Source organism: Panthera tigris, chromosome X (assembly GCF_018350195.1).
Source record: "Panthera tigris isolate Pti1 chromosome X, P.tigris_Pti1_mat1.1, whole genome shotgun sequence".
Classification (NCBI taxonomy): Eukaryota; Metazoa; Chordata; class Mammalia; order Carnivora; family Felidae; genus Panthera; species Panthera tigris.
In genome coordinates this window covers 122,944,619-122,960,787 of record NC_056677.1, presented here as the reverse complement: position 1 = coordinate 122,960,787, position 16,169 = coordinate 122,944,619, and the positions used below count along the sequence as shown (strand labels likewise).

The 16,169-nt window shown below is 46.5% G+C and overlaps 1 protein-coding gene across 5 annotated transcripts in view; it reads right to left on the bottom strand.

Moving 5' to 3' along the window:
- The window catches only part of MTMR1 (myotubularin related protein 1), a 63,872-nt gene that overhangs the window by 3,993 nt on the left and 43,710 nt on the right, over window positions 1–16,169 (bottom strand). For all 5 annotated transcript variants that reach the window (XM_042975266.1, XM_042975265.1, XM_042975263.1 and 2 more), the window contains 3 exons: window positions 12,824–12,916; window positions 7,181–7,294; window positions 3,357–3,533 (listed from right to left, as the gene is read on the bottom strand). In XM_042975266.1, coding sequence (XP_042831200.1) covers window positions 3,357–3,533; window positions 7,181–7,294; window positions 12,824–12,916 — 384 coding nt within the window. The remainder of the gene's footprint in view (window positions 1–3,356; window positions 3,534–7,180; window positions 7,295–12,823; window positions 12,917–16,169) is intronic.

The following is a 16,169-nucleotide window of genomic DNA, read 5'->3' as shown; positions in this document are numbered from 1 at the left end:
TTGCTATGACACACGAAATAGAACCACCCAGGAAAGGACTCGGCAAAGAGCCTGAGGAGGACAGAAGCACATGCCGGTTAGGAGGGAGCTGCAGGAAGGCAGATGCTGGCCTGGGTTCTTAAGGAAAATGGACTCGAGCAACTGGAAAGAAGTGCTTAAGGGGCCCCCTGGTCTGGCATTCCAAAATAAAGCAGCAAAGGTCGGAAAGAAGTATAGTTCTGGAAGCTGGCCCCCATGAAAGGAGGGCAGTGCACCTGCACTCAGACTGTCTCAGTTGTGAGCCACCACAGAAGCTGCTGACGGGGCTGGCCACCTCTGGCTCCCGGATGCTTCTGGGCCCGCACCCATTTTCTCTCTCACATGTGGCTCTCATTTGGGGGAGGATTCAATCTAATAACAAGCAATTATGGCAGAGGCCTACCCTTGCAGAACACAAAGTCTGAGAAACAAATAGAAATAAGCTGTCACCACAGTCCGATGGACGTAATCTGGAGCTTAGATGATGGGACAGTGGGGGCCAGGGAGGTAGAAGGCACGGAGAGCTGGAGCCATCCGGTGGCCACGGGAAGCCAGTCCCGTGCCCAGTGGCCAACTTTGGCCACGTGACTAGGGGATGGGGAGTCGCAGGAGGTATGGGTCACTCAGAAGAGGGAAGAGAGAAGGATTCGGGGACCATGCTTATGAGGAGGCTTTCTGGAGGCCATGGGCAATGGTCAGCTAGCTCCACGGCACTCTTTATAGATGCCACAGAGCTAACAGGATGGACACTATCAGCACAGGCAAAAGCATAAAACATTTGAAATTAGTTACTGATGGCTCACCGGCCACAGATAAAATTGAAAACCTGTATTTAAAACACTAACCACTGACCAAAGAACTTGACTGTATGTATAATGTTTGTTTTATGGAGAAAAGAGCAGAGGAAATAGTGCCATAACACAGGAAGTGGCTAATGGCCCCTTACTCCCGGTTAGAAATTTGCCTGGTACACAAGGACAGCAGGTAGGTAGGTCTTCTTACAGTAAACGGAGGGAAGTTTCAATCAGGGAAGGTTTCCTAAAGAAGATTTTCAGAGGACCAGCTCTTGGCACGGTGCCAGGCTGAAGCAGAGCATTTCCAGAGTTGGGGAGGGGGGTTAACAGGCCACCTACAGGGACATGGAGTCCCTCAGACCAGGGGGAAGAGGGGAACTTGAGGCCTGGGTGCAAGGCCTGCTCCGAGAGAAAGACAAGTACTGGGCTGGGCAGGCCCTGACCACGGTGTTCTGGAAAATGGTCCAGAGCCAACTCAGAGGGTCTAGAGGAGGAAAGAGCTTTCATAGGTGAAGTTTTATGGACTGGAAAGCAGCCAGAAACAGGGAAAGAGGCAAGTGGGGAGCAGCGGGGGCGGTGCTGCTGGGAGCAGAACAGGTCAGGAGGGGAGAAGCACTGTGCACACTCAGCCACTTCCTGGAGCTAAACCTACAGTGAGGGAGTTTTCCACCGGGGAGGGAACATTACCGAAGTGATGGTCCCTCCAAGGTTCAGGCGCCCGGCGACTGGAAAGTGAAACGAAGAGTTGGGTATTCTCCATGGTTAGTGGGACCTGGGGGTGGTTATGGGTTAACTGGTCACGCCAAGTTCCTATGTGGACGTTGTACCCCCAGTCCCACAGAGTGTGACTGTATGTGGAGACAGGTCTTTGCGCAGGTAATCCGCTTACGATGCGGTCATCAGAAGAGGCCCTGCCCCAATGCAACTGGTGTCCTTATAAAAAGGGGAAATGCGGACACAGACGCACACATAAAAGGAAGACAATGTGAAGGCAGGGGGGAGACGGCCAGCCACAAGCCATGAAGCGAAGCCCGGAACAGACTCTTCCCTCACAGCACACTCGGAAGCAAGCCATCTAGTCAGCGCCCTGACCTCCAGGCTTCCGTCTCTAGGACTGGGAGAGGATGCGTCTCCACTGCGTAAGTGCCCCCGTGTGTAGTACTTGGTTAATGGCAGCCTGAGCGAACAGAGAGCCGAAACACTCCTGAGTAGATGGCGAAGGCACTGAGCAAGAACGAACTACTGAGGAGGACAGAAGTAATGGTGTTAAACGAGGCCCCAGAAACCCGTTCCTGGCAGGCCGCCAGGAAACCCAAAGAATACTCAACCTACCAAGACCCTCAGTAGAAGGTCCTCTGACCCCACAGAAGGTCCTCTGTCCCCCACAGAGCTGCCTCCATTGCTCTACCCACCAACTACCACCGACGGCACCCAGCCACCCACATGCCACCTGCATGGACGGGAGAGGGCAGGGCAGGACCAACAGGGCACAGGCTTGGGGGAGCACCTTGGGAACCCTAACTGGTGGTGCCTGAACCACAGCCCGGGCTTAGCCACTGGACGCCAAGGGCAAACACAGCTCGACTCCTGCCGTGCATCGTTCTGCTATTTGTTCCAGTCTCTGGTTCTGCCGTGCATCGTTCTGCTATTTGTTTCAGTCTCAGGAAATGTTATAGTGAGAGTGTGGCAGGGAGGGGGAGACTACCCCTTCTTCAAGGGTCGCCTACCTGCAACTCAGCACGTGGTCTCTTTCTCTTTTGCTACCAGCGTCTACAAACTCACCAAGTCATTGGAGAGACTAAGAGTCCAATGCAGTAAACAATATTACTTCATCCATACACCTTTAGCAAAGACAGAGGTGCTAAGATGTTTAACTCTAAGCCAGCAAACGGCATCTGGGTTGGTGTATGAAAAGAAGATGCTAGAGGCACGTGGGTGGCTCAGTCGGTTAAGCGTCCACCTCAGCTCAGGTCATGGTCTCACAGTTTGTAAGTTCAAGCCCCACATCGGGCTCTGTGCTGACAGTGCCAAGCCTGCTAGGGATTCTCTCTCTCTCTCTCTCTCTCTCTCTCTCTCTCCCCCTTCCCTGCTTGCTCTAAAATAAATAAACAGAAAGAAAGAAAGAAAGAAAGAAAGAAAGAAAGAAAGAAAGAAAGAAGAAAGGAAGGAAGGAAGGAAGGAGACAGAGGAAGGGGAGAGAGAGAAAGGAAAGAAAGAAGGAAAGAAAGGAAGGAAAGAAGGAAGGAAGGAAAGGAAGACAGGAAAGAAAGAAAGAAAGAAAGAAAGAAAGAAAAGAAAGAAAGAAAGAAAGAAAGAAAGAAAGAAAGAGAAAAAGAAAAGAAAGGAAAAGAAGGGAGGGAGGGAAGGAAGGAAGGAAGGAAGGAAGGAAGGAAGGAAGAAAAGCTGCTAGAACATGAGCGCAGAGGACTGAACCCTGAGAGGCGAGGGCAGAAGTACAGCATGTCCATCCCTAGCATGAACTCATTTCTAAACCACCATCTTTGCTCAGAAAGACACACTCTTTTGCGAAGAACAAAAAGATACCTGAGGTCTCATTCGTGGGTTCCATCGCACATAATAGTTTACCCATAGTTCCAGATGACTCAGACTAGCAACGGGGTATAAGACATGGTTTTCATAATTCACAAAGAAAGGATTCGAAAATTCTTCGAGCTGGCTATTGACATACGACCATAAAGATATAGTCTTCGTATATACATCCTGAAAAACAAAAAAAAGGAATACATTGAAATAAATTCACCTTTTTTTTTCAGATTCTCAAGAATCTGTGTTGCAGAGAAAAAGACTTGAATAAAAGGAGTTCAGACACTGAAAAAGCGTAGAACATTTACTAAGCCCCAGCCCCATCCTTAGTGCTATGGCGTCACCTCACGCAGGGGAGGACATGAAAACGCATACTGTCCTGGAAAAACATATTGCTGAGTTGAGGAACATCTGGGGACTGTGTGTGTGTAGAAGGCAAAACGAGAACTTTCTAGCAACCACAGGATGATGAGAATTTTCTAGCAACAACAGGATGATGGGGCCCATTGATAACAAATACATTTTTTATTTCCAGTTTGCAGTTTGCTTTTGTGACTCTTACATATTGAGGGTTGGGGTAGAGTTCACAGATAAGATTCCTTTCACTGGAAAATCATGGATGGACATCTGGGGAAAAACCTGTCAGGGTGGCAGGCCGGGGAAACCTTACATAGAGAAGTAAATATATCATTAAATTCTATCTCCCCACCTCCCGACCTTCGAATACACTGAATACAAATGCTGGAACTATTGGCATTGCTCATGTGAATGAAACCCTACAGGCACAGGAAGGCAGGTAAACATGGAACATGGATTGAACACCGTGACAAAGTCAAAATCAGAAAATCGCAAAAGCCAGCTGATTTCCTTACAGGCTATCTAGACATAGAAAATTCTGTCAGGACCTTTTCATGTTTTATATTTTGTATTTATAAGAGAAACGCCAGCAATAATTCACAGGACCCTGAATGGCCAAAACATTCTTGAAAAAGGAACGAATGTGGAGGTCTCACACTTCCCAATTTCAAAAGTTACTACAAAGTCACAGTAATCCATACGGTGGTGCTGGCCTAGGATGGATAGATGTGTGGAATCGATGGAAGAGAACAGACAGTACAGAAATAAGCCCTCACATATACCGCCAACTGAATTCCAACAAGGGCACTGAAACAGTTCAATGGGGGAAAGAGAATCTTTTCATCAGCAGCATGTGAATGACAGGTTAGCCACGTGCAAAAGAATGAAGTTGGACCCTTCCTACACATCGTACACAAAAAGGAACTCCAAGATGGATCACAGACCTAAATGTGAGAGCTAAAACTATAAAAATCTTAGAAGGAAACACAGGCTCAAATCTTCATGACCTTGAGTTAGGCAACAGCTTTTGCACATGACCCCAAAAGCACAAGCAAGAAAAGAAAATAAAGTGGACCTCATGAAAAGTAAAGACTTGTGTTTCAAAGGAGACCATCAAGAAGGCAGAAAGAAAATGCACAGAATGGGAGACGATGTTTGCAAACCATGTATCTGATAAGGGACTTGTATATATCAAGAATTCATCGGGAACTCTTACCAGTCCCTAATAAAGAAAACCCGACTAAAAACTGGGCAAAGGATATGAATAAACATTTGTCCACAGAAGATAAACAGATGGCCAATAAACACATGAAAATGTGCTCACAATACCATTGGTTAATTGGGAAATGTAGATCAAAACTCACAATGAGCTACTCCTTCATACCCACTGGGATGACTAGAATAAAAAAGATACACAACAACAAACATCTACAAGGATGTGAGGAAACTGGGTCCCTCAGACATTGTTGGGGACAATGTAAAATACTGCAACTGCTTTGGAGAACAGTCTCTGGGTTAAACATACACTTGCTATAGGACTCGGCAATTTTACTCCTAGGTACATACCAGAAAAATGAAAGCATAGGTCCACATGAAACCTTGCACATTTGAATGTTCCCAGCAGCATTATTTGTAAGAGCCCGAAGTGGAAACAACCAGAAGTCCATCTGCGGATGACTTAGATGAACAAAGTGTGGTGTCTCCACACCGCGGGTATTACTGAGCCATAAGAAAGGAACAAAGTACCAACGCCTGCTAAGACACAGATGAACCTTGATGACATTAAGCTTGGTGAAAGAAGCCAGTCACAGGAGGAGAAATACTGTTTGATTCCATTCATATGGAATGTCCAGAACAGGCGAATCCATACAGATTGAAAGCAGATCAGTGACTGCCAGGGGCTGGGGGAGGGAGGGACGGGGAGTGACTACTAATGGGAATGCGGTTTCTTTCTGGGGTGATGAAAAGTTTATGTGGTTTAGGAAATTAGATGGTGGGGATGGCTGCACACTCTGAATATACTAAGGACCATTAAACTGTACACTTTAAAAGGGTGAATTGTATAGTATGTAAATTCCATCTCAAGAGAGCTGAGTTTTTAAAGAGGATATTTGGTTAAAACAAAAGAGAAGACCATAAGTGTTTAAATTCTACATATGAACTTCATTCTTCTGTTCATATTTTAAAAATAGCTTTATTGAGATAGAAGTCAAATACCATGAAGCTCGCTCTAAATTTTTTCTTTTTTTTAAGAGGTTAACAGGTCTCTATCACCCTGGGCCCACAGGAATGTGGATCTTACCGGGATCACGACAGAAGCCACAGGGAGGTTTCAAGCAGGGGAGAGGCTCAGGATGGGACTAGAGTCAGGGAATGCAGCCCTAGTTGCTGGAGGTCAGGAATGACTGAAGCACATTTACCAGCAGCTGCCTTAGTCTGGCCGCGAGACCGTGGGGGCTTGCACTAGGCTGTGGGGCAGTGACAAGGGGGGACCAGCTGTGGCAGCTGGGGGCAGGGTGAGGGAGGAGGCAAAGGTAGCTCCTGTGCATCTCGAGGAGCAGGGGTGCCCTTTACGGACATGCAGAAGGGCAGAGGGAAGAGGAGAATGGCATTTAGATCCTGAGAGGAGACAGACAGCGACCTAGACAGAGGACAGAGTTTGGGGAAGAAGACGACCAGGGACTGGGCCCAGGCAGGCTCCCAGCTGAGAGAAGGGCTAAAGGGAGGAGACTGAGTGGGGTGCAGGCAAGGAATGAGGGGTGACAGCTGTGGGGAAGCTGCAGAGGGAGGTGGGTGCTAGCAACCCACTATTTTTCCTGAAATTCGACAATGTTCTAATGTACTTAGCCCACAGGCGTTGGCCCTTTTCTGTTAACCAGAGGACACTCTAAGGTGCCTTTGCCCAATGCTTCCTCACTTTTGATCATTTCTTTCTTTTATCCCAAAGAGGAAAGAGGGGAAATAGAACTCAGAAGCTGGGCAGCTGCTTCATTATGAACCTGATGGAAAAGAGTCTGGCTTGCTCCTCAAGGGAAGTTCTGGGCTCATCTACAGACTTCACCTTCCTAGGCCTCCAAGTACCTTTGTGCCCAACGGCCTGGAGAACGAAGGGCAGAATCACATCATTTTGGAGTCATTGCAGTAGAAAATAGAAAGTACATGAGCTTGGGATTCAGGGGGTCCAGGGTTTAGAACTAAGCCTACAAGAACTGAGAGACGTCAGAGAGCTATGGGCTTGCTAGGCCCCAGCCCCCAGCACCCACACAGTAAGGGGCTCGTGTCAGGCCACCTGGAAATTAGACACATGCACTGGGGCTGCTGAGGCCTGGAAGGGCATCTAATGCAATCTCTCCATTTACGCACGGCAGCAGGGCTAGACCCAAGTCCCCTTTCCACCCAGTCCCCCTTTTACAGTGGTGCCTCATGGGAAAGGCGCCCGAGTAATTGGGAAAGCAATAGACACTTACCTCTTTGAGTCGCTGCTGTTCACAGTTGCACAAAAAGGTCCCAAAGAGACAGCTGTAGAGGTGATCCAAAATCGTGATCAAGAACAGTTCATTGAACTCGAATGCTGAAGGAAACTTAAATGGAGAAAGAAGGTTTAAAGTTCAATTTCTAAAACATAGTGGTACTAGTTGTCTGTGAAAGACCGCTAAAGTACAACTCGGAATACAGTCCAAGATTAAAAGGAAGACTGAGCCCACGTAGAATTTAACTTCCTATAGTTTCAAGTCCAAGCTTATAGATCTGGCTGAGAACCTGAAGTAACGAAAACTGTACTTTTCAATGCCTGAATAAGCATCGTGCAGCTTCCACTTCTTGTCATGCTGGTAGAACACAGCCCACAGTCCTCCTTCTGCCAGAAAGCACTAGAAAACTGGATAGAATACATGAAGCGGCTGTTTTCAGACACTGGCAACAGGCAGCAGGAGGCCATGACCCCACCCCCAGCACCAAAGGGAAAAAGACGAGTCAAGTCCAACTCCTGTCCCAGCTTTCTACCTGGGGTACATTTGGAGTCACAGAGAAGGGAGGTGGGTTCCCGGGCACAGCATATACCAAAACTGATTCACGAAGAAACAAAATCTATTCTCTACTACTCATTGTTAATAACCTTCCCACAGAGACAACTCCAGGAACATACATCCCCGTGATCCTTCCTAACGTATAAATAAACTGACCCCCCGGCAACATATACAAAGGGTAGCACAACATGACCTCGCAGGGTTTGTCTCAGGAATGCAAGGCTGGCTTAACATTTGAAGATCAAGGTTAAAAAAAATAATAATTACTGTAATTCATCATATTAACAGAATAAGAAAATGACATAATCATCTCAATTATCGTTTTAGGTCATTCTTAATGGGGTTTTGCCAAATTCCAACAAAGACTTTACCATTTTTGGGACATCCTAGCCAGTAGGTGTCATTTAGTAGCCGTGAGGAGACGGTCTGGAAATGACAATAATGATTAATGATAATGATGATGATCCTAGCGGCAGGCAAGTACTGGCTGCCTCCCATGTGCCAGTAAACAGTGAAATATTCATTACATGCTGAATGATGCAGAGCCAATTAGAACTAAACCAAACAGAACTACCCAGCATGTTTTTATTTAACTCAGTTTACAGTATCAAACCATTCCCCAATCAGAGTGACATTTGCACATGATCATGAAATCATGTCATCTCTAAAGAGACGACCAGGGTCGCTGATAGCCTTATTACTTTACAAGGATAGGGACAAGCTTCCCGATTAGAAATAATGGCCAATCCAGGACTATCCACGCTCTACCTGAAATTGTTCCCTTCCTCACCAGGTTGTTTATTATATTAGCCAACTTGCGGAATTCTGCTCAGCTATCTTGGATTCAGATGTGCCTCTCTCTCCATCCTAAGGATTGTTCCCATAGAAACATACAACTGTCTTCTGAGGAGCCCCATCAGAATACTGCTTCTTCAGAAACCTCTGGAAACTAGCTATGGTGGTTGTTCTTACCAGCACTCTTGTTCTTAGATGAACTAAATCAACTAAATCTGGCCAAAATGCTAAAGAAAGCTACTGATTAATCTGAGCCTTTAACTTGCAACTCTGACAATGGCCTCACATTCCAAATGGCTATCTTTTAATAATTTTTTAAAAATGTTTTACTTATTGTTGAGAGAGAGTATGAGTGGGAGAGGGGCAGAGAGAGAGAGGGGGACAGAGGATCCAAAGCAGGCTCTGTGCTGAAGGCAGCAAGCCTGATGTAAGGCTTGAACTCATGAACCAGAAGATCATGACCTGAGCCAAAGTTGCATGCTCAGTCGAGCTACCCTGGCACCCAGCAAATGGCTATCTTTTTTTTTTTTTTTTTAATCTTTATTTTTGTGAGAGAGACAGCATGTGAGCAGGGGAGGAGCAGAGAGAGAGGGACACACAGAATCTGAAACAGGCTCCAGGCTCTGAGCTGTCAGCACAGAGCTCGACGCAGGGCTCGAACCCACGAACCATGAGATCATGACCTGAGCTGAAGTCAGATGCTCAACCAACTGAGCTACCCAGGCGCCCCATCAAATAGTTATCTTTTAAAAGGCCAAGTACATCCTGTCCACTTTTCCCAGCATTTTTCTATGTGGTTTAGTTACGCTCTATGCATAAATTATTGGCACCACAAAATTTATCAATTTGAAGCAAATATATAACATTTATGTACACTGAAGCTTTATTAAATCAAGGATAGTAATGGAAGATCTAGATTTTCAAACATTTAAATTATATGTTTATTAGCAGGACAGCAAAGCTTCTATGGGCACTTTTTTTTTTTTTTTTTTTTTTTTAAGTCAAATGAGTCTTTATTCCTAACCCTGAGCACTCGTTCTGAATCTGGGAGCTTGGTTGGATGTATTCTAGTACCACTGACTACAAGCCTTATTGTGGCCAAGTGGGTACCAGGTAGGGGAGGTCAGGGTGGGTGGGACTCTGCCTAAGGCCATCAGCCCCCGCAAAACCAGAACGCAAGAGCTCTGCTCATGTTCCGTCAGGACTGCTATTCACCTTCAAATGGCATTGTGGCCTTACGCTCAGCTCCAAAAATATTTCATTTAGAGGAAGTAGCAACAGCTAGAGTAATAAAAATAAAAGATTAAATGTCATAACTCCGATTTTATTTTGGCCTGTTCTTGCAGAAACTATACCATATACCTAAAACGTATAGTCTCAAAAACTCCATAGAAATCCATAATGAAATCCTACACCTCTTGAGAAGGGTAGAGAGTCCATTAAACTATGGCTATTGTAGAAGGTTGGAGACTCTTTTCTCAAGAGTCCCCTCAATTACTCTGCCCTTAGATCCTTTTCTATCAATTTGTGTACACAGGCTAGTTCATTTTATCCTGAGATTTCTAACAATTTCATGAGGATTTAAGCTTCCTTGATTTAGCAGTAGGCAACCTCCAAATAAATTAATCTTATTACATTAATGCATCTTTTCTAACAAGCTACATGTCTCATCCTCTTGTGACTTAACTGGTAGACTAAGCAGTGATATTTCTTCTTCTATTGCATTAACAACATTGTTTTAAGAGACATTAATTATACGCATTTCAGGGACAGAATCTTAGAGCTGAGAGGCATCTGAAATCTAATCTACACCCCTTGTGTTCTTAAAATCCAATAAACAGCACAAAAAATATATAGATTGGACATGAAAATAGACACTAAGCAGTATTGAGAACGGAAGTCAGTTTGAGGATATCACAGACACACACGCACGCACGCACGCACCCCTAGGCATTTGGGAGGGAGAAGCTACTTAACATCAGAATTATTTTTTGTGTTCAGCCTTTTAATGCGATTTTTCTAAAAGGCATTTTATACTTTTTTGTTTTGACCTGAATGTAACCATCATTTAATTTTGTTACCAGCTCAATCAATTAATACAAACAGCAAGAAGTTCATGGTGCTACATTACAATAAGACCTCTGGCCAGTCTCCCGGCTTTCTGAGTATGTGTTCACTGTCAACTGTCACTCACCCTGTCGATGTCGGTGCCTACCTCTCTCTGAGACCCGCCCCCCCTCACCAGGTCTTCCCTCCAACTGGCTGCTCTGAACCAGTTGTGACCTCGCACTCAGCTAACTGAAGATCCCCATCAGCTTGGGGAAGTGGGCCTAAAAGTAAGAGGAAGTTCTAAGTGCAGGCCTGAGGCTCACATTCTGTGAGATCTCCTCTTACTGATTAGAACCTACCCACCACCCCCTTCCTTTTTTATTAAGTTTCTTTTATTTTTGAAAGAGAGCACACACATGCACTCACACGCAAATGGGGAGAGGGGGGAGAGAGAGGATCCCAAGCAGGCTCTCCACTGACTGATGTGGGGCTCAAACTCACAAACCATGAGATCATGACCTGAGCTGAAGTCAGACACTTAAGCGATTGAGCCACCCAGGCACCTCTTTTCTTTCTTGTTTCTGAAAGTATGCCACTCTCTCTAGATCCTTGCTACTGGGGGAGATCTGTGGGAAATGCAGACTCTCAGGCTTCGGGGCCCAGACTCACAAATCAGAATCTGCATTTTAAGAAAACCACCACGTCCAGTGCCATGTGAGTTTTCATCTCTAAGTCCCCAAGGGAAGCTGAGGCTACTAGCCACAGGACTGCACTAGGACGGAGCTCCCTGCCTGGATGCTGGCCTTCTACCTCACTGGTACCACAGAACCACCTGGGGAACTTTGTAGAACCACACACACCCGGGCTTCCCCCTAGGACCACGGGAGGAAGGGTCTGCAGGGGCGGGGCCGAAGCATGTGCATCTTGACAAGTTTCCAGGTGCTGACAGTAAGCCCTCAGGTGGAGAGCGAGGTTGGGGTGCCCTAGATGGCCCTCGAGGAATCGCTGCCACGAGGGGTCCAGGCTGAGGCGGAGCGGGGCAGCATCAGCAGCGTGGTGGTTCTCTCCTGCCCCCAACACCCCCCCCACATCGGTACAGAGGCTCACGGTGAGAGATTTCACAGACAGTGGTACATCGGGCACTCTCCGGGCTCAGGGAGGCAGAGGTCCTTTAAAAAGACCCTAAGGTGTTGGTGCTGATGTGGTCAGGAGTCTCAGTCACGAGCACCGTGGCTGCTGGTGGAGTCACTAGAGGTCGCCAGCAGTCTTTCCGGCTGGCCCCCTTCACGTGACTAAAGCAGCTAAGGCTAGACCTCTGGGCCAACAGGAAGGAGAGGGCCCAGGCCATGGTTCTCCACCCTCGGACTCCTTCCCCACATAGGCACTGGGAGGACTCCTGACCTCTTATTCTCTCCGTGTTGGTCCCTTTGCGTCTGCGACTCTTGGTCTCTTCCTCTGTGTCTGTATCTGTCTCTTTCTGTGTCTGCGTGTCTCTCTGCATGTATATCTGTGTGTCTCTGGCTTGCTCTCTCCTCACCCCTCTCTATAGGTCACTCTATCTAAGTTCCTCTCTCTGGCTTGATCCCCAAACTTGGGCTCGGATGTTGGAGACTAGGGAATAAATAGCACATGCCTCATGGCAGTCCATGCTTTAAGCTGAAGCCATCAGGACCCACCCAGCTCAGGGAAGGAGGATACCTGCGTGGCCAGCTTGCTTCCCAGGGCTCCGTGCACTGGGGTTTGGAAACTAGGCACCCAGTAACTAAGCACCAGCAACTCCCTATCTGTCATCACTTCCTGGACACTCCTTTACTTCACCGACTCTGCACTGGGGATGCTGTAGCCTGGAGTAGGTGTGGAGATTCCTGAGTTCCGGGTCTAACACTCCCCTCGCAGGCAGTTCAGTCACATCCCCATTTCTAACACCTGGCTGAATCTTCCTGTACCCAGCCAGCAAGGAACTCTCACCCTGACAGGGGACAAGAGCAGCAGGAGGACTGGAGCACAGCTGGCAGACAGGATGACCGACAAAAGCCATTTGCACAAGGAATGGAACTTTTGTGGTGAAGTTGATCATTTCTAATTTTCTGCTTATACTTCTAAGTGAATTAGAATCAAACCGAGCTAAATAACGGAAGGGGTCCTGTTTTCACATACATACACATGTCTTCATTTTGAATGAACATGAACGTTTATATAATCTTAAACTGTAAGGTCAGAAATATACTTGAAATCACTCACCTGTCTTGTCATTTGCCAAACACAATCAATAAACTGAAGAAAAATAGGGGACCGGTCAGCATCTGCGTGGTTGTCATTGCCATGGCCCACTCTCTGAAAAGAAATAGAGGTTAAGCATGTTAATGCAGGCCACACTCCTCCATAAAGTCACTTAAAATTGCCTAGTGGCAAGCATCAGGTGTCATTTGTACATCCCAAGGCCTAACAGAATTCTTGGCACATAATAAGTACTCAACAACGTTCACTGAATTGAACTGACTTCCATTACTCTTAGGAAACAAAATTTCAGTGTACTATATTTTCCCATGTTGACGGTTTTATAATTTCACTTTACTGTAGTTGAGATCAAGAAGTTACAAGCAAATAGCCAGTAAACTTTTCAGTCCAAATGATGGGGTCAAGCCCAGCCACCACCACAAGGGCACAGTGTCACTGTGAGACTACCAATTAGCAGCTCATGAAGCACATTACGACTCCATTCTCTCCACAAGCATAAAAGCAGGTTTTCCCATTTTTCAGAAATGTCACGAAGTGTGAGAATCAAAATAATAATCTACAAGCTTTAACCAATTCTACAGGACTCAGAAAACCCCCAAATCTCACACTTGAAATGGTGGTGGGGAGTCCTTGCTCAAGGAAGTCCAGTATTGTATTCCGTTTGCAATTTTGAGATATACTTGACATGCAATGTTATATTTCACACCTTGTGGTATTTTTGAACATGTTAATAGATTCGTAGTAAAAGGTAAAAGGATTTCAAACATAAGTAGGACAAAAACATTGAAAATCTCAGGTTAAAAAACAGCTCCAGAATGAGCATTCTAAGAGAACGCTCAAATAATCTGATAACTAAGCAAAAGGACAAGAAAGGAAAACAAAACAAAACAAAACAAAACAAAACAAAACAAAACATCATGAAGATACAATGCAACCAGCATAGAGAAAGTACAAGAAACACTGGGTCTCTGAAACTGCCAGCAGGAAAGACATAAAAACAAGGAAATCCACGCCTCGCAGTAACAGCATATGGTCTTTCTTCTCTACTGGTTTGTAACTGTGGTGAAACACACATGACATCAAATTGACCATCTCAACCACGTTTAGCATACAGCTCAGTGTTGTATGAAGGACATTCACATTGCTGTGCGACCATCGCTGCCATCAATCTCCAGAACTCTTCCGTCTTCCCAATCTGAAACTCTTCCCCATTAACACTAACTCCTCCTCCCTGGCACCAACCATTGTACTTTCTGTCCCTATGAATGTGACTTGGTGACCTCTTAGGAGTGGAATCATACAGTAGATGTCCTTTTGTGACTGGCTTCTTTCACTCAGCAGAAGGTCCTCAAGGTTCATCTGCACTGTAGAAGGTGTCAAATTCTTTCCTTTTTAAAGCTGAATACTACTTCCATTGTATGGACAGACCACATTCTGTTTATGCGGTCATCTGTCGGCGGACACTTGGGTTGTTGCTTCTACACGTGCACTATCGTGAGTCATGCTGCTATAAACATGGGTGTGTAAATATCTGAGTCTCTGTTTTCACTTCTTTTGGGTCTATACCCCAAAGCAGAATTTTCTGGATCATATGGTATTTTTAATTTTTTTGAGGAACTGCCATACTGTTTTCCATAGCAGCTGCATCAACTGCCTTATTTCTGCACTTCTCCTTTACAGAAATAACTTGTAGAGCCTGCTCTTCAGTATTTAAGGCACCTTGGGAACAGTTTGGCGTGACCACTCACAATTTAAGATTCATCCTTCTACTAGGCATTTATTGAATTCCTATGGTGGATGCAAGGCATCTTGCCCGGCCCTTGGAATTTCAGCAAGTTTCACGGTGTCCAGTAGAGGCCAGGCTCTTGGCTACACACCTGACGCACCAAGACAAATGAGATGCAGTACTTGTGCTAAATGAGTAATTCCCTTGTGGTCTAGTTGAGAGAAAGACCTGTAAATAACAAGGGCAATAAAATGTTCTAAGGGTTTCCAAGTCTGTGATGGGTATCCGGGGGCCACAAAGGAACAAGTGGCCAACGTAGGATGGGGTAGAGAGGGGACAAGGAAGGAAAGTCACAGTCACGGAGGAGGTGTCATTTGAGATAAACCATGAAGGATGGAAGGAGGTGCCTGCTTTCCGGCTGGCCAGAGGTACATTATAGTAGAAGCAGTGGGAACATGGAGGGGGGGATGCCAAGGGCACCGTAAGTAGCTGGACATGAGGAAAGGTGGCAGGGGGTGGGTTGGGGGGCGAAACAAGGCTGGAAAGGTGGACTAGACCAGATCACCAAGGGCCTCAAATGTTGAGCTGAGGAATTTGCCCACAACCCCACAGGCCACGGGAGGGCTCGGAGAGATTCACAGTGGGCAGCAGCAGATGGGCTTCTTGGAACACTCCATCTGGCTGTAGCAAGGACAAGGATTGGAAGGGGACACAGGTGATAGAGAAACTAGTTAGGCTGCCATCATAGCCCCAAGGCAGATGGGCAGGCTAGAAGGAAGGGGGCATCAGTGGCACTGAGGACATGGCAGATTGGAAATACACATATTTAAAGATGAGGGACCAGTCGGGATCACTGAGGTATTAGGCATGCAGAGAAAAGAGAAATGATCTGAGAACTGAGCCCCAGGCCTGCCCCTCAACACCACGAGGCTGGGGAGAGAAGGAGGACCAGAAGACTAGAGGAAATTCAAAAGGCTAGAGAGACCTAGAAGCCAAGGGAAGAAAAACAGTTTCCAGAAGAAGGGAAGAACCAACAGCCTCCAGTGCGCAGGCCAAATAAGAGAAGGACTTGGCAAAGTGGCAGTCATCGGTGGTGGTGACAAGCAGCTTCGGGCTGGAGTGGGTGTTGTGAGGAGAAAGCCTGGTGAAGTGAGTTCAACATAGCCTGAAAGGAAACAGCAACAGTAGGTACAGACTACAGCTCTGAGGGGCTTTGTTGCAGAGGGGGCAGGTATCTGCTGTGACAGATGGAGGGGGAAGTCGGGTCAAGAGAGGGATAAATAGTGGCAGGTTTCTAGACCAGTAGGACCCCTCTAGGCAAGAGGGGAAATGGAGGCAGGTCGGTGGCAGGTTAGAGAGTGGTCCGGGAAAAGGTCCAGGAGGTAGAAGATGGAACAGGGGGGCAAGGACAGAAGTTGGCCTCAGACAGGAGCTTAGACAGAACTCAAGGGAAGGGAGAGTAGAGGGAGGCAGCAAGAAGGTGGCTGCAGGATGGAAACTGCTGTGTGGATGCCGGTTCAATCCTCAATGGTTGGGTGACCTCGGTCAGATAACTTCTACTCCTGAAATGTCAGTTCCCTCCAACTGCCAGTTATAGCAGCTGCCGCTCAGGGTCATTATAGG